The 21,359-nt window shown below is 42.1% G+C and overlaps 1 protein-coding gene across 2 annotated transcripts in view; it reads left to right on the forward strand.

The window, feature by feature from the left end:
- MBOAT2 (membrane bound glycerophospholipid O-acyltransferase 2) overlaps nucleotides 1–21,359 on the forward strand; it is a 109,702-nt gene that overhangs the window by 66,581 nt on the left and 21,762 nt on the right. For both annotated transcript variants that reach the window (XM_019943320.2, XM_073791601.1), the window contains exons 4-5: nucleotides 10,744–10,839; nucleotides 20,240–20,295. In XM_019943320.2, the coding sequence (XP_019798879.1) occupies nucleotides 10,744–10,839; nucleotides 20,240–20,295 (152 nt within the window). The remainder of the gene's footprint in view (nucleotides 1–10,743; nucleotides 10,840–20,239; nucleotides 20,296–21,359) is intronic.

Consider the following 21,359-nt stretch of genomic DNA (forward strand, 5'->3'; position numbering starts at 1 on the left):
ACAGACTTGGGAGGGCGTGGGAGCAGGGGGCTAGTCAGGATGCTCGTACAGTGGTCCAGGCCTGGACCTGCTTCCAGTGGGAATTACTCAGTCCAGGATAGATTTTGATGATAGATTTGAAAATGGATGTGGGTCATACATGATGTGAACTATGAAGATAGATATGAAGATTCGGATATGGGATGTGAGTATAGAGATACATCAAAAATGCCTTTAGTTTTTTGGGCAAAGCAACTGGGTGAAAGATGATGCCATTCATCAAGACAGAGAAGACTAGGGAGAGGAATTGTTTTGGTGAGGTCAGAATTTCTATTTTGAACATGATAAATTTGAGATGCTTGTTAGGCAACCAAATAGAGATGTTAAGTAGCTTGTTGATTGTTTGAGCTTGGAGGTTAGGAGACACGTCTAATCTAGAGATATAAAATCTGGGTGCTGTTGGTATACAGCAGTAGGTAAACACCTACACAGCTTAAAATCATGGAACTGGAAATCCTTTTGGAAATAGGTGCAAATGGAGAAGAGGACTGAACCCTGGAGCCCCAGGTTGAGAAGGAATCTGCAATGGAGATTGTAAAATTTTCTTCCAAATAATTTTTTTTTTTTTTTTTTTTTTTTTTGCGGTACGCGGGCCTCTCACTATTGTGGCCTCTCCCGTTGCGGAGCACAGGCTCCGGACGCGCAGGCTCAGCGGCCATGGCTCACGGGCCCAGCCGCTCCGCGGCATGTGGGATCTTCCCGGACCGGGGCACAAACCCATGTCCCCTGCATCGGCAGGCGGACTCCCAACCACTGTGCCACCAGGGAAGCCCTCAAATAATTTTTAAATCAACTTTATTTAGATAAAATTTACCTAAAACAAAATAGAACCACCAGTTCCGTGAGTTTGGACCAATGTATAGACCTGTGTAACTACCATCCAAATCCAGATACAGGACACCTCACTCATCCCCCAAAGTTCCTTCATTCCCCTTGTAATCATTCTAGCCCAGTCCCCTGCCACCAGCTATCTGCTTTCTATCACCATAGATTAGTTTGCCTGTTTTAGAAGTTCATATAAGTTGAAGTATATAGTAAGTAATCTTCTGTGTCTGGCTTTTTAAACTCAGCTTAATGTTTTAAAATTTATTCATGTCACTGTGTTGATCAACAGTATGTTCCTTTTATTACTGAGTACCCTTCCAATGTGTGAATATACCACCATTTACATATCCTTTCACCTGTCTATTAATGGTCATTTGGATTATTTCAAAATTTGGGGGACTTCCCTGGCGCTCCAGTGGTTAGGACTTTGCCTTCCAAAGCAGGGGGTGCGGGTTCAACCCCTGGTCAGGTAGCTAAGATCCCACATGCCTTGCAGCCAAAAAACCAAAACATAAAAACCAGAAGCAATATTGTAACAAATTCAATAAAAACTTAAAAAAAAAAAACTGACCACATCAAAAAAAATCTTAAAAAACATTGTATGTATTTAAAAAAAAACCCCAAATTTGGGTTATTAGGAATAAAAGTTCTAAAACATTCTTGTACAAGTCTTTGTATGGATATATGTCTTCATTTCTTTTACGTAAATACCTAGGGAGGATTTGCTGGGACATAGGGTAAGAGTATGTTTAATCATATAAGAAACTGCCAGACTTCCCCAAAGTGGTTTTACCATTTCACACTCCTACAGGCAATGTGTGAGAGCACCAGTCGTTTACCTTCTCATCAATGCTTGGTTTTATCTGTCTTTTCAATGTTAGTCATTCTAATGTGTGTACAGTGGAATTTCACTATGATTTTAATTTAGATTTCTCCTGACTGATGATGTCAAGCATCTTTTCTTGCCTTTTTGACCAATTGTACATCTTCTTTTGGGACACGTTTATTCGAACCTTCTGACTTGAATTTTATTACTATCTTATAATTCATTCTTTCTGTTTTCTGGTTGTAAGTCTTTTGCAGGTATGTGGATATATTCTCCCAACCTGTGACTTGCCTTTTCGTCTTCTTGGTGGTGACTTTTGACAAATAGAACTTTTAAGTTTTGATGAAGTCAATTTAACAATTTTTTATTTGATACTTTAGAGCTTTCTGTGTCTTTTCTAAGATGTCTTTGCCTGCCTAAGGTTATAAATATTTTCTTCTAGATTTATGGTTTTAGTTTTTATGCTTATGTCAGTGATCCAGTCTGAGTTAATTTTTTTGTGTGTGCTATGAGGCAAGGGTTGAAATTAGTTTTCTTCCGTGTGTGTATCCATTTGTCCCAGCACTATTTGTCCACATACCGTCTTTTCTGTTTTGAATTGCAATTCACCATATATGTGTGACTTTATCTCTAGACTGTTTGTTCTGTTCATTGATCCGCGTGTCTAACGTGCACAGCACTTGTAACATCTGAATACTAACTTTACTTTCTCCTTAATTATTTTTTAAAGTTCCATTGTATAATTTTTTTTAATGTACTTACTTTATTTATTTATTTTTGGCTGCGTTGGGTCTTTGTTGCTGTGTGCAGGCCCCCTCCATTTGCAGCGAGCGGGGGCCACTCCTTGCTGCGGTGTGAGGGCCTCTCATTGCGGTGGTGTCTCTTGTTGCAGAGCACGGGCTCTAGGCACGAGGGCTCAGAGCACTGTAGTTGTGGCTCGCAGGCTCTAGAGCGCAGGCTCAGCAACTGTGGCACACGGGCTTAATTGCTCCGCGGCATGTGGGATCTTCCCGGACCAGGGCTCGAACCCAGGTCCGCTGAACTGGCAGGCGGATTCTTAACCGCTGCGCCACCAGGGAGGCCTGTCTCCTTAATTGTTTTTCTCTGTTTGCTTACATACTTTTTGTTTTACAGTGTTCCTTGTATTTTTAAAGTGGCTTCAAAAATTACTTAGAAATGCAAAGACTGCAGAATGTTTTGAAAGAGAAGAGTAAAGTTTGAGGACTTAGGCTACCTGATTTCAAGATTTCAAAGAGAGCCTTGGAGAGTATAGACAGTGGGGAAGGCAAAATAAGGAGAAAATGCAGTTAGTACTCAGCTATGCAGGCCTTTCCTGAATCTGGGCAGCACCCAAAGCCGTCTGAGCTCAGGCACCTTGGAAAGTGAACAGTTTAATTTGATTTCAGCACATTAAAACAGCTCCTCATTTATTAGTTTTTGTCTTTATTCCCATCAAGATTTTGAACCTTTTGTTGATGTTGCCTGTTTTCCTCATTTGGGGAGAAATTCTTTCTCAGTTCACAGCATTGCTAGCCCATTAGTTTCCATAGTCCCTGAGCACTTTGTTTTTCCCTAAACATTTTCCAATTTGTATCTAATATCTAGAGAATGGGTATTTTAGATGTGGTTTCTGTTTTTAAAATGGGGCAGTCATTCAACATTCATATTTTAATGAGTAATAAAAGGTTCTTTCTGGAACTCTTCAAATCTTGTTGATTTAATTTTGTTATGAGTGATGATAATATCAGGGTGCTTTGAAAAACTGCAAAGAGCAGAAATCCCAGCTCATAGTGGTATAATGGTGTAACAGTACAGGAAGATTTACCTCCTGAAGCAAGAAGTCCTGAGGCAAGGCAGTTCTTGTTGGTTAACTCAGCAACTCAGTTTTAATGAGGGCATCAAAAAGTTCTATTTTTTGTTCTATATAGCTTTTCTGCTTCGCCATGTCAGCATATTGTCTGTAGGCTCGCTCCTTTTATAAGCTGGGCTTATCAACATGACAGTAGCAAGTGTCCTACTTCAAGGAGAAAGCCTTTCCAAAAGCTCTGTGTCATGTTTCATTGACCGTACTTAAGTTTTATGCCCACATGTAAACTGGTCCGTTGCAAGGAGGGCGAGACCACAGTGATTCAGTTAGCATAGTCAGGCTCCCTCCCTGTGTGTCTGCCTTTTATAAGGGAGAGAACTACGGTTCAGAAGTAAAGAAACTTTCTTAAGATCACACAGATAGGAAGAGTAAAAAGTGATGGGGCCATTATTTAAATCTAGATCATGTCTGTCTGGATTTTATTTGCATGCATATTTTTCTGTTGGAAGACATTCAGTGAAACCCATGCAGTGACCATAGCACTTATAAGAATATCGTGCCCGTATGTATTGGCTTATATGTCTGCTTTCCTCTGCTGTTGTGTGCACTTGAAAAATCAGGGGCTTTCCCCATCACCCTTTCCTGCAGCCTATCTCAGAAGAAAAGATAACAACAAAAGTTTGGTGTGCTTTGGTATCAGTTAGGAATACATTTCAGTTGCAGAAAAAAACCACCACCTGAGATTTTTTTCTGGACTTAGGTTATTCAGAGCCAGTGTAGCTGCTCAGCAGTGTTTATTAAAGGAGCAGGTTTCTTGTTCTGCGGTGCTGTCCTTCGCCTGTTAGGTCGCTGCTTCATGGATGCAAGATGCTTGCTGCAGCAGCAGTCAGATCCGTATTCTGGGCAGAAGGAATTCACACCACACCAGCTGCGTGTATCCCCTCTTGTTCTTTGATTCTCACAGAATGCTTTCATTGGCTTTTGACAAACTCATAACTAACCTATGGTTGCAATTCAACCATGATTTGACAGAATTAGACTACAGATTTTTCTCCAGTTCAGTAAAGAAGTTCCTCACATCACGGGCAAACAAGTGTTGTTCCGTTATGAATGTCGGTTGATATTTTTGTTTACATTAATGAGTAAATTGAAAGTGAAGCGATAAAGATATATGTGAGCACTTCACTCTCCTTGTCCGTAATGTGAGTAAGAGCAACTTCTTTGCTGAATTGAATAACAGTTTTTAAATACTGGAAGAATAAGATTTCCTCCTTTTTTTTGGCTGTTCACAGTGTAGTGGCTACAGGTCATGACACACTTTTACAAGTTTAACGTGCATTGTTGGCGTTCTCTTCATTACTTCTAATTCGGCTCAGCCAGCTTCTTCCGTAAAGGGCCAGATAGTAAATATTTTAGGCTTTGAGGGCCTTGCAGTTGCTGGTGCAACTATTCAGCTTAGCTCTTCTAAGGCAAAAGCAGGCATAGACAATATGTATGTAAACGGGCATAGGTGTGGTCAGATAAATTTCATTTATGTAACAGCAAGGAGGGGGCGGGATTTGTCCTACAGGCTTCAGTTTGATGATCCCGGCTTTAAACATTCTATAGTGTTTGCCAGTTTTCAAGGTGTAAATACTTCCACCACGGTGGATTTAAAGCTACTCACTTGATGCCCCTGAATGTGGAATTGGGAAGAAATGCTCAGTAGCTCACAATTACATACTGTTTCTACCGCACAGATACAGGAGATGGAAGTCACCTCAAGAGCAGAGAAAATAGCAAAAGTCAAGAAGTGATGGAGGAGTGATGAGTTTGAACATTTAATACCTTTGAAAGATAATTTCTTTCATCTTATGTTTGTATCATTTAGTTTTTAGTCTATATATATAAGTATTTTTATTTTTTAGGATAGACTTCTTGCAGTGAAATTGGCGGTTCAAAGAGTATGTACAAATTCTGAGGTATGCTGCAAAATCACTACCGAAAAAAGATGTTTAAAATTTCATCCCTACCAGCTATGTTTGCGAATGTCTGTTTTTCCCTCCCAAACTGGATATTATCTACTTTTAAACTTTTGCCAGTCTTACTAGTCTTTTTTTTTTGGCTGCTCTGTGCATGGCATGTGGGATCTTAGTTCCCCAGCCAGGGATCAAACCCGTGCTCCCTGCAGTGGAAGCGCGGAGGCTTAACCACTGGACTGCCAGGGAAGTCCCTACTTTTAAACTTTTGCCAGTCTTAAAGTATTATCTACTTTTAAACTTTTTATATTGGATAAGTATTATAATTCTAATATGCATTTCTGAATTATTATTATTATTTTCTGGTCATTCTTTATCATGAATCTAATTTATTTTTCTAAATGGACTGGCCGTTATGATTTTTTTATTCTATAATTTGATCATTCACATTCTCATCCATTTTTTCACTTGAATTCTTAATTTCTTTCTTTGTTGACTTGTAGAATTTCATCATTAGGGATATTAACCAACATGTATTAGATAATTTCTGTTACTTATTTAATTTTCTGTCATCTCTCATACAGAAATTTCCAATAATCTCTATATAATAAATATTGTCACATTTTGTCTTTGTGGCATTTATGATTTTTGTCATGCTTATGGAGGTTTCCCCAGTTCCAGAAATTTGAGGATATTCTTTTGTGTTTTATTCTAGACTTTTTACTGTCTTATTTTTTTTCACAGTCTGACTGGATTTTTGTATGTGTGTGAACTCGAAAACTATTTTTATTTCTGAAAGGAGAGCTAACATTTTACACTTCATTTGCCTCATTCATCTTTTTCCCACTAATTTCATATGCCAGCTTTATAATTACCAAAACTTTCAGTTGTACAGTGAGTCTTTTTTTTGAACCTTCTTCTCTGTAAGGTTAATCTTTTGGCCTGTTTCTGCATCAATACTGCATTATGAATCACCGTGACGTATTCTTTTATCTGGTAGGAGAGGGCAAGTCCTCCTCGTCATATGTTTGTTTAGTTTTCCAGAAGACCTTGCAAGTCAACTAATCAGGTTCCACTAAAAGTATTGTTGGGGGCTTCCCTGGTGGCGCAGCGGTTGAGAGTCCACCTGCCGATGCAGGGGACACGGGTTCGTGCCCCAGTCAAAAAAAAAAAAAAAAAAAAGTATTGTTGGGATTTTGCTTGGGATTATGATGCTAAATTTAGAGATTTGAGGGGAGTGGACTCTAATGTTATTTGAATTTTCAAAATAAGTCTAAAAGTAAGTTATTTTACACTAACACATATACCTCTTCTTTCCCACTTCACAAACTTTCATGTGCTTTCCCCCATGAATTACTAGCGTTTCAGGGCCAACAAAGTACTGAATATTTTGAGAGATCTTTTTAATGTTAAGAAAGCATCCTCTTCCCTTAGTTTACTGAGTTCTATTTGTTTTGTGGAGACATAATAGAATTTTATTAAATGCCTTTCTATGTATCTGTTATAACTATTTTTCCCCTTTGACTCACCACTATGATGATACATATTACTAGTCTTCCTTTACTGAATCGTTCTTGCATTTATCCAATAAGCCCTGCCTGGTCGAGGTATCTTATTTTAAATTACAATTCGTTTTAGTGTGCTAAACTCTTTTTTTTTTTTGGTGGTACGCGGGCCTCTCACTGTTGTGGCCTCTCCCGTTGCGGAGCACAGGCTCCGGACGCGCAGGCTCAGCGGCCATGGCTCACGGGCCTAGCCGTTCCGCGGCATGTGGGATCTTCCTGGATCAGGGCACGAACCCGCGTCCCCTGCATCGGCAGGCGGACTCTCAACCACTGCGCTACCAGGGAAGCCTGAGCTAAACTCTTTTTAAGGAATTATTTCAGTTATCTAGTGCAGCAGGACAAATCACCCCAAGTTTAGTGTCTTAGCAGTGATCTATCATTATTTTTCATGGTTTTCTGTTTTGAGTAGACCCAGCTGAACAATTTTTGCCTAGGGTCCCATGTGGTTGTTATTAAATATTGGCTGGAACTGCAGTTATTTGAAAGCATGACTGCTTGACATCAAGAAGGTTTCCTGCTAAGGCTGGCAGTTGATGTTGGCTGCTGGCTGGGAGATCAGCTGGGATGATTGACTGGAGCACCTGCATGTTACCTCTCCATGTGGGCTTGAGCTGCTCACAGGTAATGGCTGGGCTCAGAGACAGTGTGCCAAGGACAAGCATTCCAAGAAACCTAGGAGGAAGCAGCAAGACTTCCTATGACCTAGCCTTGACGTTGCAGGAAGTCATTTCCATTGTATTCTGTTGGTAAACCAAGTTATTTCGACCAGATTCGAGGTGAGGAGAATTATATTCCAGCTCTTGAGGTGCAGAGCTACATGTGCAACAGGGAGGGTTGTTACTGGGGGCAGCAACCTTAGGAGCCCTTCTGTCCTCTGGCTCCCAAAGTTCACAGTCATCCCACATGAAAAATGCTCTTACTTGGCTCCCAGGATCCCCCAGAGTCTCCTCTCATTATGGCATCGAGCTCGAGATCTTTGTCTCGTCATCTCAGTCAGGTCTAGTACGGATGAGGCTTCTTGGCTGTGGTTCTTCTCCATGTGAGGACCAGTAAACTAAAGGGGCCCCTGGGCGACCCAGTATACGGTGGTGAGCAGTGATAGGATAGCTGTAGTAGACCTTTTTGTTCAAATAGGAGGGGAAGGCAGGTCACTTAGCAATCCCCGGTCCGTAACAATTGTGAACTCCAGACAGACACCTGTTATCACTTCCTTGATTAGGGCCCAGACCTAGTCCCTGCAAGTGGTTCTCTGTGGCTCTTGGATTCACCCTCTAGACTCTTGACTCCACACCCTGAGCTCTCCTTCCTTTTTCATAAGAAATAGCCAGATTTTGCAGTTGAATAGTTTTCTTAGCCTACTACCCAACAGTAGATAGTTGGGCACCCAAAGATCTGTTTTCATTTTGAGCTGTCTCTCCCTTTCAGTCCAATCTCATGTAACTCCCTTAAAAATGATGTGGGCTTCCTGTGTATCTAATTATAACCCCCTGCATTAGACAAAAGCTGCACCCGCAGATCTCTTTTTGATAGTCTCCTTTTTAATTTGGTCTGAAAGTGCTGTGGGACAACATCCTTAAGGTTCCTAAAAGTGTTCTTGCCTCGTAGAGAGTCTAAGAGGTATATACCCTTAAGATTCTTAGAAACTCTTTTTTTAAATCTAAGAGGTTCTATAAAGTTGTCCTTAAATCTTTCTGAGGTGTCATCAAGAGACCCTTGACTTCATCTTTACCCTGATTACTTTAAGAATATTTTGCTGACAAGAAAGACTATCCTGAGCCCTTTCTATTTTTCCTAAGTTCTGCTCAAACCCTGCACATTTTCTTTTTTAGTTCATCTCTCTCTACCCTTACCTTGTTGTATGCATCTAAGAGAAACCTTTCAGCACTTTTATTGGGTATTTTTCTTATCTTCCACGTTACAGCAGGCAGCAGTGTTCCCCAGTCACTGTATAACCTGGGGTGCCTGGGGTGCCTTTTCTCTGCTTCCAGTTAGAATTTCCCTCCTGCTCTTTAGGTCTTCGGTAGCAATCTCCTCGAGACCTTTCCTGCTGCCACCTGCTCCCTGTCCTACAGCCAGTGTGTGTTAGGTTTTTCCTATGGTAGCACCCTGTTTTCACTTACCAATTTCTGTTCTGATTACGTCACTACCTCAAAATGCAGTGGCTTAAAATAAAGTGCTTACTGTTCTGTGGGTCAGGAATTCGGGAAAGGTTCGGCCGAATCGAGCCCTCGTTTTCACCTGACATCAGCTTCTTCACGTAACATGTCTGAAGACTTAGTGCTCTCTGGCACCTCACTCTCTGACACTCCCTCCTCCAGAGCCTGTACATATGTTGGTCTTGGGACAGTCATGCTTTTCTCCTGACGAACAACTTCCAAAAGGCAGGAAGGAGAAACTGCCAGGCTAATTATGGGCTGCGCCTGAGCTAGCAAAGTGTTCCTTCTACCATAGTCTACTGGTCAGTGCAGTTAGAGGGCCAATGGAGATTCAAAGTGGGTAGAGAAAGAGACTCCGTCTCCTGATGAGGGGACAGAGGGGCAGGTTGTAGAAGAGCATGTGAAATGGGGCCCTCTTTGGAAAATGCGATCTGCCACATGATATTCAGAAGTTATGTTAGGTTTGATTTCTCAGCGTTTTGTGTGTGGGTATGCACATGTGCCATTTTATCAGATATAGCTATCAGGAATACAGTAACTCTGTAAATCATTTGAATAGGAAGCTTTCCCCCCTTTTTCTTTGCTCAGGAATAATCCAAGTAGCTCGGAATTACCTCCTGGTATAAAGTTTGAAAGGACCTTTTCATAAAAGCTCCTGAATTGCCAACCTGAGAAGTTTAAGGTTTTAACTTAGCCAAATACGTTGGTCTTTTTCCGTTGATTTCTTCATTATATATGTTTAGAAAGTCCTTCGCCAATTTGAGAATGTTTGAATATTTATCCACAGCCCCTTTGTGATTTGGTTTTATGTTGTATTCATAATTCTTTAATCCATCTAGAATTGTTTAGATGAAGATACAACTCCCTTCCCCCAGCCACGTGGTTAACTAATTAGGTGGTAATCAATCCATTCCTGCTAATTTGCATTGCAGCCTTCATTTTATGCAATGTTATATATCCTAGAGCCTGTGGATTTCTGTTCTATTGATATGTAAATTCTTTTTCCCATACTGTGTGTTTAATTATTGTAACTCTCTCCTATACATCTTAAGACTGAAAATTACTAAACGTTCATGTTTTAAAATGTGAGTATATACCACCTGACCCACACTGTTTATGATTTTAGACACTTGAGGACAAGTTTTAAAAATCCTATTAAGAATTTGTTTAATGTATATTTCAGCCAAATATTTTCATACTAGATTTTGTTTTCTAGAAGAAGGAGGAATAAATAGAACAGATATCAATATTCAACATATTCAGTTTCATGCTGTAAGCATGACTTTCAGATACATAATTTGGTGTACAGAGTTTTTTCAGAAGGAAAAAATGTATAAAGGTAGGAACTAAATGCACTTACCATTGAAGATGGTACAAAGTTCAAGTAAACTGAAGCAGACACTAGTAAAGATTTTTAAAACTTGTTGAAGAAAGCTATTTGTGGAGTAGATCTAGTAATGTTTAATTTTTTGAACTGTATCATATAGTTAATAAATTAGTTAAAAATGTATTCTTTAACAAAATGAATCTTTTTATTTCACTAATCTAGCTTATTTTTGTTTTCCAGATATTGTTTTGTGTTTGCTTTGGGTTACCTCACAGTATGCCAAATTACTAGAGTCTATATCTTTGATTATGGACAATATTCTGCGGATTTTTCAGGGTAAGCCTGTTTATCTATTCTAACATGTTGGTTAAAGGACAAAATATAGTTGCATTTAGTAGTTCAAATGAAAAACTCTGTTAGTTGAAAATTCTTTTATGAATTTAGCATTTTTCTTCTTGTAAAGTGGTCTTTTATAGTGCTACATAAGTCACAAAAATAACCTGGTTTTAAAAATTGACTTATACAAAATTGCTAAATATACGGCAATTAAATTTGTTGTACAGCATTCTGATATTGAAAGCATTTTCTAATTCTGTTAGAAATTTCTGCAATCACTTATAACTAATGAAAATCAGCCCCTTTGAGCCTGCATCCTTGCTACCTTCCCTCCTTCACGCCCCCGCTTCCCTCCGTCCTTTCCTTCCTTCTTCCTTTCTCTGGAGTCCCTTTTATACAGTCGTTTCACATCTGATTGCTTGTTCTTGCTTCTCAGCACACTGTGGGACTTTCTTTGGACCAGAGGTCCTCGGACTAGCTTTGTCATTCTGAATTTCCAAGAGAGGGCACTTGAGCGTGTATTTTACTTCTATGCATTGCACTCCTATGGAATGTTTTACATTCTTATATTCAGTATTCTACTGAGTGGTAGAAATAACTTCTGGCTTTTATTCCTTCAAAGGAGATTGAGTCCCTCCTTGGTACTGGAGAGGTCTTTTCCCTGTAACAAAACTGATGGAGTGTCTATTATGAGATAAATGCAGTCCAAGTCCTTACAAATGAACTTGCTTACCATCTTTATAAAGGGACACCTGCTAACACCTAGGTACCAGGTGGGGAAGTTGAAGATAAAACTCTATAGTCTTTATGTCAAACCTGACAGATTTCTCTGTTGAACAAGATACAGAAGACCTGCTTTTAAGTCAGTCTTGAGTCATCTGGACAGGATAAAAAATGACCAGTAGGGCTTCCCTGGTGGCGCAGTGGTTGGGAGTCTGCCTGCCGATGCAGGGGACACGGGTTCGTGCCCTGGTCCGGGAAGATCCCACATGCCGCGGAGCGGTTGGGCCCGTGAGCCATGGCCGCTGAGCCTGCGTGTCCGGAGCCTGTGCTCCACAACGGGAGAGGCCACAACAGTGAGAGGCCCGTGCACTGCAAAAAAAAAAGAAAAAAAAAAATGACCAGTAAATCCAACTTAAGGATAAGTAAGTGGAAAAAATAAAACAAATCATGACATCTATGAAAAAAACTGTTCAACAATAGAAAAGGCCCAAAGTTGTATGAGCTTAGAGAAAAATCACTGTTATAAAACAAGAGAATTTCAGAAGATGAAATATCTTTTTCTCCTTAATGAGATCAAAGTGGATTTTACTTTTATTAAACAGATTTTTAAAACAGGCTTGGATGAAAGGAGACTGCATCCAAAAGAACAAACACAACCAAGACAAAACAAAATTGATTAAATACACTGAAACACTAGTTAGTCAACTTAGCAACATATTGAATAGAATTGAGAAATACACCTGGCATTCAGAAGAAGTGAATAGGTGCTGGCCATCTAGCTTATAAACAATAGGAATTCTTGAAGAAAAGAGCTACTGAGCAGAGTCAATAAATGTATTGGGCCACCATGAAAATCTTGGTGAACCCGAAGAGGTAACCCAGGTCCCGCGTTGTCATCCTAGTATAACGAAAGTAGGAACTAGCTGCTTATATTTTTAAACCGCCAGATTTAATAAGTAGTTTAACGTAGCTGACTTGAGTTTATTAGTATGGATTGGTACAAGTACAAATTCATGAGGCCCAGTATTTGCTGGATCCTTGTAACCCCTCCTTCGTTTCAATCTTAGTCATTACCTTTTTTATTTACTTTATCTGCTGTTCTAAACTCATGTCACTCTCTAGCTAGGGGTAGGCTGTCAGAACAGCAACATCATTTCGGTGGCTTTACATAATGAAGGTTTATTTCCCATTCACAGTCCAGTCCAGTGAGGAGGGGGCCTCTGCTCTGCACAGTCATTCAGGGAACCAGGCTCCTGCTTTCTTGTGGCCCTGCCTCCTTCAGGGTCTCTGGAATCCTCTTGATTACGTAGATGGAGGGGGCGTGTCCAGCAGTGAGTCGAGCAAAGAGAGAACATGCCATGCTTTCTCCCATTCTGTTGGAAAAGGCTAGTTCCATGACCCCACAATTTAGAGGATAGTTTACGTTAAGAACAAAATGCGCGTGACATGGCTTTAAGTATTTTAATGAAATTAAAATGTTCATTTAAATGTTTAAGTATAATTTAAAATATTGAAGTATGTCAAAGAGAAATAACATAGCATTTTAAAGGTGGACAACCTGATATAAAACTCCCAGTTTAATGTGTGATTTTTATCCATTAGGAGAAAATATCTGACCATTATCAGTGAACTGATAAAGATTAGACAGAGACACATCAGCTCAAGGAGAGCATCGAGGCTGAACTAAGTTAAAGGACTCTCTTTTATTTTAATGGGCACAGAAGAGAAAAGAAGCATTTAGAAGCCTTGAGTGTGTTACAACACATGAGCAGAAAAGATCCTGACTTGACCCTAATTAGGATAGATATGGTAGCCATCCAAAATGCTGGCTGTCTGAAGAAGGTAGAACTGAATAAAGGGAACCATTCTTTGTGCTAAGCTGTCCCGTTGCCCTGAAGTTGGAAAAGGGAAGCCAAGCTCTTGCTGAGGACTAGCAGGGGAACTGTTTTGTACAGGGCAGTGTTACTTGCAGAGGTGTGGAACACTGATTTTGTGTGTGTGTGTGTGTGCGCACGTGTGTATGTGTGTGCAATGAGAGAGAGAGAAATAGGTTGAATATACATTTAAAATGTTGATTAGATAAAAGGGACTCACCTCTTAATAGAAGCTTCTTTTTGCAGAAAGGTTGAAAAGATAAGTTGTTAGCTTTCACGTTGGCCTCAGAAAATAGGTACAAGAGAAGTATAAAACTGAAATAGCTTTTCTTTATATCAGCAATAACCGGTTAGAAAATATAATGGAAAAAGGATCCTAGTTTCAAAAGCAGTAAAAACTATGAAATATTTAAGAATACATGTAAAAAGAAATGCCGGGACCTCTGTATAGAAAACTATGAAACTTTACTATAGGATATAAAAGAAGACTGACTGGAGAAACATCTTGTTTATTCAGAGTAACAGTCAGTATTGTAAAGACGGTCCTTTTTCTCTAGTTAATCTGTAAATGTTATGCAATTTAAGTTGAGGTTTGGAGGGAAATTAGACACATTGAAAAGTTTCTCTAGAAGTGTTTGAGAGTAGCAAATTCAATATAAAAACATACTCTGCTTGTAAAGCAGCTTTCATTTCAATATTGTAGGACTGACATAGGAGTAGCCAAATCCAAGAAGCCAGCATAGAGAAACAGACCCGTGGATCTGGGAAATAAGTGTACAGAATGAAAATGCTGGGATTATAGGTCAGTGAGGAAAGCCCCTCTCGATATTCAGTAAATGGTATTGAGACAGAAAAGGAAATGTAAATACTTGCCTCCTTGTAGATGGAAGCAGAAAAGGAGATTTTGGGGGCAGGAAGAGAATGAGTTCTGATTGGAATATGTCGATTTTGTGGAGCTGAAGGGCTGGTTAAGCATCCACCAAAAAAAAGATATGCGTGACATATTTTCCATTGAAGTCAAGAATATATTTTAGAGCTAACCGGATAGTATCAGATGCTCAGGAAGTGTCTTATTACCGGCTGCCCACGTGTGTTCATTCAGCTAAGATTTATTGAGCATGTGCTATACGTTTCGCTGGGTGCTAAGTACTTTTGCAGGTGACAGTCGTGTCAAGCAGAAGAAGGGAGAGACCACTTGGCCTAAAAGCTCCGTGCCGTCCCTCTGTACTCACTGAGCTGAGTCCTGGAAGATTCCTGCTGCTCTTCACCGTCCTCCGCTCTGCTGTGCCCCGTACCTGTGTTGTAAATAGGGTTGATGTAAATTATTCAGCCCATAAACCGCATGTTCCATTTATCCTGTTTCATCCTGTGGGAGCGTCTCCCGACACCTTGACCTACATTTGGTTAGGGAAAGCATTCCGCCCAGCTGCCACTGATGTAGTTCAAGGTACCAGGAGTAAACAGGCACGGGTCTGTTATATGGTTTCGTATGTCTGTTCCCCGCCCTACCTGAGCCTTTCCCCCGATTTTATGTTTGTTCACAAAGCAGTGTGGTATCACGGTATTTACCAGAAATCTGCAGTGTTCTCTTAAGACTCTAAAGAGTGGATCACTGGCCTTCAAAGCCCCCACTGTGTGTGCCCAGCCTCACCTCTCAGCCTGTCTCGTCTGATGCTGCAGTCACTTTCATGTCCTCACACTTTACTGCCCGTCAGATTCTTTCCGCCAGGAGCACCCTTCCCAACCCTACCTGCATATCCAGACCTCCCTGCTCTTAAAGGCCCAGATGAAATGACTCCTGTTCGAGGTGTTTCCCCCTCAGTTTGCTTAGTTTGAAGTTATCTCTCATTTCTCTGCACATTTCTTCAAATATCTCATTTAGCACTTAACACTTTTATATGCAGCTCTTCATGTACCGGTTTAGCTCCTAATTTAGTGAGAAAGCTCCTTCGGAGACAGCACTTTACAGTTAGTATTGCAGCCCTCCAGTGCCCTCTGCTGAGTAGCAGTTCCAATATTTATTGAACGAAGATTTTATCAAACATCTGCTGTGCCTCAGATACTGTTCATGGTATTTGTCCTATTGCCGTTTAATCTAATCCACACAGTGGCTTTATTATCCCCATTTTATGGATAATAATTTTGAGGGTGGGGCAGTTAAATAGCTCCCCCGTCTCCACAATTGATAAGTACTGGAGTCGGGACGTGAGCTGTTTTCTGACTCATGGGTCCACCTGTCTGTTCCCCACGTCTCCGCCCGGTTGTCCAATGAGCATCTCACACTGAACTTGCCTAACACAGAATTCCCAATTTCCCTTCCTGTTCCTCCTGCACTCCTTCTCAGCCAGCCCTATCCTTCTGTTTCTTGCTGTGGTCAAAAACCTTGGTGGCTTCAGGTCTCAAACCCTGTATCTGGTCCATCGTCAAATCTTCATCAAATCTCACTGTCTTTACCGTCAGAAGGTGGCTGGAATCCATTTCACAAGGCCTGTGCCGTCACCCTGGTCTGGGCTGCCGTTCTCGCCTGTCTCTTAGTCCCATCCCAGCACCCCAAAGTCCTTTCCACCCAGAGCTGGAATATACCCATTTAGAACCAAGTTAGTTCTCTCCTGTCACCCTCCACAGTTCCCAATGTGTCTTGGGTCACAGCCTGTGTCCTCACAGCGCCCTGCAGAAGCCTCCTAGATCTGATCCCTGCCCCCTGTCTGTCTTCACCATCTGTTCCTGTCCTTACTTGCCTCCTCCAGTCACATCAGTGTCCTTACCAGCCTTCCAGCAGGCCAGTCACACCCACCTGGGGGCTGGTGAACTTGCCTCACCAGGGCTTGCTCCCTGACTCAAGTTCTCTGTGAAACATCACCCCCGGGTGAGGCCAGTCCTCACCTGCATCCTGGCACTCCCTCTCCCCCACCCCGATGAGCAGAACAACAGCTGGCATATGATATATTGACCTGTAAGTTCATCTGTTATCCATCCCTCCCCAGTACAAGAACGAGAACCCTGTCTCATTCACGGCTGTGTCTCCAGCACCTGGTGCCTTGTAGGTGCTCATGAGATACTTGTTTTCAGAATGACGGAGTAAAGGGGATGGATGGATGGCTCAGAATCCTTTTCCATCCTCTCTCACTGCACATTCCTTTGGTGTTAGGTCCGTGGGGTTTGTCGGTTGCAGTGGGTTTTGCTGTTTTGGAGGAGAGAACACCTGTGTATCAGACATGCCTGAGAGTGGAGAAGTAAGTTTGGTTCTGTTGTTAGGTCCCTTGTACCCTGGTGACAAACTGACCTTTACCTAGCAGGTGCTCGTAGTTGCTTTGTGGCAGCATTGTTAGAGTTCAGCAGTCTCCTAGAGATCATGGAACAATCCAGAAAGTGATTGTTCTTTTTTCGTATTCATTCTCTGATAATGTTTAACTACAGTTTGAGTTTCACTGTGTGATAGAAGTAAATCTCATTACTCTCCTTCTTTGTAGAGGAAAAAAAAAGCATGTCAATGTTTTAGTTAAAAAGCAAAGTTAATTTGTACGCTTTTAAAAAAATTATAAGAAGTCTAGAGCTTGTTAGTTCTTGACGTCTTATCTTATGTTACCCGAAGCTCTTTCATCGGTTGAGGTATTTGTTTTGAATAGCTAGGTGGCACATTTTTCCATGTCCCTGGCAGAGTGCCGGGGAGAAAGTGTGTGTAGTTCCACCTGAATCTAGCGATGTCGTGGTGCAGAACGTGCAGGCGGCTCCATCCAGGCCCGGACCTCACTCCATGGAGGCCCGGAAGCCGACTGCCTGCCCTCCCCACTCCACCTCGCAGCCTCCGCCCCAGGGAAGCAGGAGAGTCTGATTCACGTCGCGTTATCTCAGACGTCCAAGGACCTGGGAAGCGATTAGATATTGGAGGCAAACAGGTAGTTAAAATGTCAATAAAGGTGTAAGTGAAAATTGCCTGAGTCACTCTAACTGTCGCCATTCAGGTATTTGTGAACAAAGTGCACGGCTCGGAAAACCACTGCAGCTCATCTCTTTGTCAACCCTGGGAGCGTTTCCACTTAGAAGCGTCCTCTGTGCACGCACGCCACCCCTGCCTCCGTCACTCTGCTCTGTCTCCCGGCCAGGCTCCTGCCTGTGTGGGACTCATCGGTCTGCCTTCCCCTCTGGTTTACTCTTCTGAGCTCTCGTTAGTCTATTCCTCCCATGCTGAGCTTCCCCCTAGTCCTTTTTTGCTTTCATTCATAAAGTGCTCCTTCATAGTCACTCTGTAATGATTTTGTCTTCTGTCATGTTCCTGTCACATTAGCCACCCCCTGACCCCTGCCTGGGGCAGGTTGGACCAGAGGCTGTGGAATGGCCACCCCTTTAAAACCAAAGGAAATGTTCCGGGGTAACAATCGTCGGTTAAGGAAACAGAGAAGCGATGAGAGACATTTTTACAAGCCGGTCAGAACTTTGAGCCCGAGTATATAGCAGGTGCCGAGGGTACAGAGGTGAACAGGGCAGGGTTCCTGCTGCTAAGTAGTCCATGGGTTTTGTGGTGACAGGAAAATAACCCAATAATTACAGAACAGTCTGGTGCCTTTTTTCAAGCACAGAGGAGAGCGGACAGGAGGGAAGGAATATAATCAACCTCCGGAAGGAGTGATGGGTCTTGACACTCAGAAGATTCAGTTGATGCGGTATTTTAGAAATATTTATTCAGCACACATCCTGTGCCAGGCACTGTGCTCGGCACTGGCGGGTCCGTGGTGAGAAAGACTGTTAGCTCCATATAGCAGGGACCTTCTAAAGAGGGAAGAGAGATTTTAAAACACAGCCATCACTGGATAAATGAAACACCCATGAATGTGAAGAATTCTTTGAAGGAAATAAACAGGACGCTGAGATGAAGTGAAGGGCGTGTGTTGCATTTGGGCAGAGGTGGCTGCTGGGGAGGAGCTGCGCACGGGCCTCTTGTACGAAGGGACTGTTAGCCTGAGACCTGAAGCAGGGGACGGGGATCTCCTTGCAAAGCAGCTCCAGGAGGAAGCAGCATCTGGGGAGAGTCTGGAGCACGTGGGTCTGCTCCCCGCCTTCTTCCCACCTCTGTTAGGGAGCGTGCTCCTTGGAACCACTCTGTCCCCCGACGCAGCTCACTTGCATGAGAGCCTGCGTCCCGCACACCTGACAGAGTAGAAGTTGCTTGGGGCTGCCAGTAGGCGCAGTAAGGGCATGCACTCAAGAAGCACATATTTGCCTTTGGGGAACATCTGACGTATATGGACCTAACAACTTAGTACGGCACTGAGTTGATAGTATAAATTTAATAATTATTTTATCAGGTGTTTTTATGACGTTTTAAGGTGATGCGAGAATTAAAATTTAGAACCGAAGAGTATTTTCTCATCCATTTTTAAACTAAACTATGAAGAGAATTAGGAAGGTGAGAAAAATGATTCTTTTCCCCCAGGGAAATGGGAGTTACAAGGTATTTTTATAATCCTCAAAGGCATGTAAAATATCTTGCAAAGTTAAAAAAAAAATGGCAACTGGGTGTTGAAAGCAAGCAGCCTGGGGGATAGGTTAGCCGAGGAATCATTTCCTGAGAGTGAGCGATGTATATGTAGGAACTGACCTTTAAGGGAACTCAAGAGGAATCCTCTCCGTTAGTACTTTGAGTTTAAGAGCAATCGTCATCTGACAGGTTTTTCGTGAGATCTTGCCTGTTAGGTGAGGACAGTGGGCTGTAAGTTCTCGGGGGGCCCAGGTCTGTGCATCTCATGCCAGCGGTCGGACCATTTACAACAAACCCTTGATGACGTTGCTGACACGGTGAGAAATCACCTCCTTTCTTTACATGTTTCAAGATGCTGGTTGTTTTGGTGAAAGTGGCAGTCTGTGCTCTGAGCGGTGGGCACGGGGAGGGGTGGGGGTGGGAGGGTAGGGGGGAAGCTCAGGGTCTTCGTGGTGCCGCTCCCCGGCTGCGATGGGCCTTCCATGATTTCCTCCTGGTTTTATTGAGATTCCAAAACTATAAACAGGTAACTTAGGGTTAATTGTTCTTTAATACTCATGTCTGTAAGCTAACGTAAAGGATGAAAATGTAGCCTGGTGGGTTTTCTTACGTGGATTTTGGTTTTCTTCGCAAGTTATCCATTCAATTAGAGATTAGGAAATACGGGAAAACGGTTGCCATTTTCTCACTTGTGGCACACACTTAAAGTCCTCTTTCTGTGGAGTGTAACCTGGTTTGTGTGCGTTCAGTACTGCTCCAGGGCGTTTTTAACAGCTGCTCCCCCGCCTTGCCTGGCTCCTGGAATAGCGACATAGATGTCGTCCTTTCTCTTTTTGCCCATTTCCCTCTTTCTGCTTTGCTCCACATTTCTTACCCAAACTCCTTTAATTTTCTACCTATTCGCCTTTTCCCAGGCGACTTACTTTCCGTCTTTAAATTCAGCCCTGAGGCAAAAGGCAGCAGAGTATTGAAAAGTACTGAGTGAGAGTGGGGTGATGGGGTCCCCTCTGGTGGCTGTGTGGTCCTCAGCTCTGGCCTCAGGTTACAGGCAGGAAGTAAGGAGGTGGGGCTGCATCTCTGCTCACACGGGTTTCCTTTAGAGGATGAGCCTTTTCTTAGAGCAAGGGAGAGAACCCAGATCCCCTGTCTTCTGTCGCTTCCCCAAACATAACAGCCCTGGAGTTCTCTTTGAAATTCATTGGGGTCTTGTTTCTATTTAAAAATTTCAGGGTTTTGTAGTCATAAGCAGAATAAAAACTCTTTCATATATCATAAGTATTATTTTAAATTTCTTCTTGTAAAATATTTATTTTCTGTTTTGTCATAGCCCAATGATGATAATTACCCAGAAGATCACTAGTTTGGCTTGCGAAATTCATGATGGTAAGAATTTGGAAATTAATTTTTCATCACCGAAAAGGTTATATTCCAACCATCCTTTGTTTGAGAGATTATGATAACTTTCTGTTAGAGGAAAGAAAGGGATGGCGGTAAGATAGGGAAAATATTGAACTCTGCTTAAGGCTACTAACGTGTGCTTGTTTTCTTTCACTGTTTATTCTTAATTTTGCATTCAGTTCAGTGACAGAAACAAAGTAAAATAGTGTGAGTCAGGCCCGTGACCCACATCAGTGGCACTTTAAAATACGAAGGAAATAGACATTTGGTCTAAATCAAGTTTTATTAATCCCTGCTTCATCTCTGTGTTACATTTGTATTAAAATCTGCATGTTTTCCCCCTGCCCCACTCCCTTATACACATGAACACACGCACACTTACGTATCCTTTTAGTACAAATACGTACATATTCATATTCTGTATCCTCAGTGAATGGACACCTTGCCATGGCAAATGCTGGCAGTCAGGACTCTGAGTCCTAAGAGTTAGACTCTGGTTTCTTCAGAGATTGAAGGAGGATTCTCTATAGGACAATCATTTATATGTAGCCTGGATGGATTTGCAGCCTCCTAGTATCCATCACCCATCCTGTGCCACCTGCTCGGGAAGACCCACAAGAATTTTCGAAGTGTGTTGTTGCTTCTTAGACCTCCTCTGGCCTTTAAACTGGGTTTAAGATTTAGCAAGCTGAGGACTTCCCTGGTGGCGCAGTGGTTGAGAGTCCGCCTGCCGATGCAGGGGACACGGGTTCGTGCCCCGGTCCGGGAAGATCCCACATGCCGCGGAGTGGCTGGGCCCGTGAGCCATGGCCGCTGAGCCTGTGCGTCCGGAGTCTGTGCTCTGCAACGGGAGAGGCCACAACAGTGAGAGGCCCGCGTACCGAAAAAAAAAAAAAAAGATTTAGTAAGTTGATGTGTAATCATAGGTAACATTCTCCTGTTTGGAGGAAAGGTAAAGAAGTGGTTGAAGATGGTATACTGAGTTCAGTTTCATTCACTAGAGTCACGTAGGAGTGAGGAAATCCTTCCTTGCTTTATACTGTCCATAC

This window comes from Tursiops truncatus, chromosome 14 (genome assembly GCF_011762595.2).
Source record: "Tursiops truncatus isolate mTurTru1 chromosome 14, mTurTru1.mat.Y, whole genome shotgun sequence".
NCBI lineage: Eukaryota > Metazoa > Chordata > Mammalia > Artiodactyla > Delphinidae > Tursiops > Tursiops truncatus.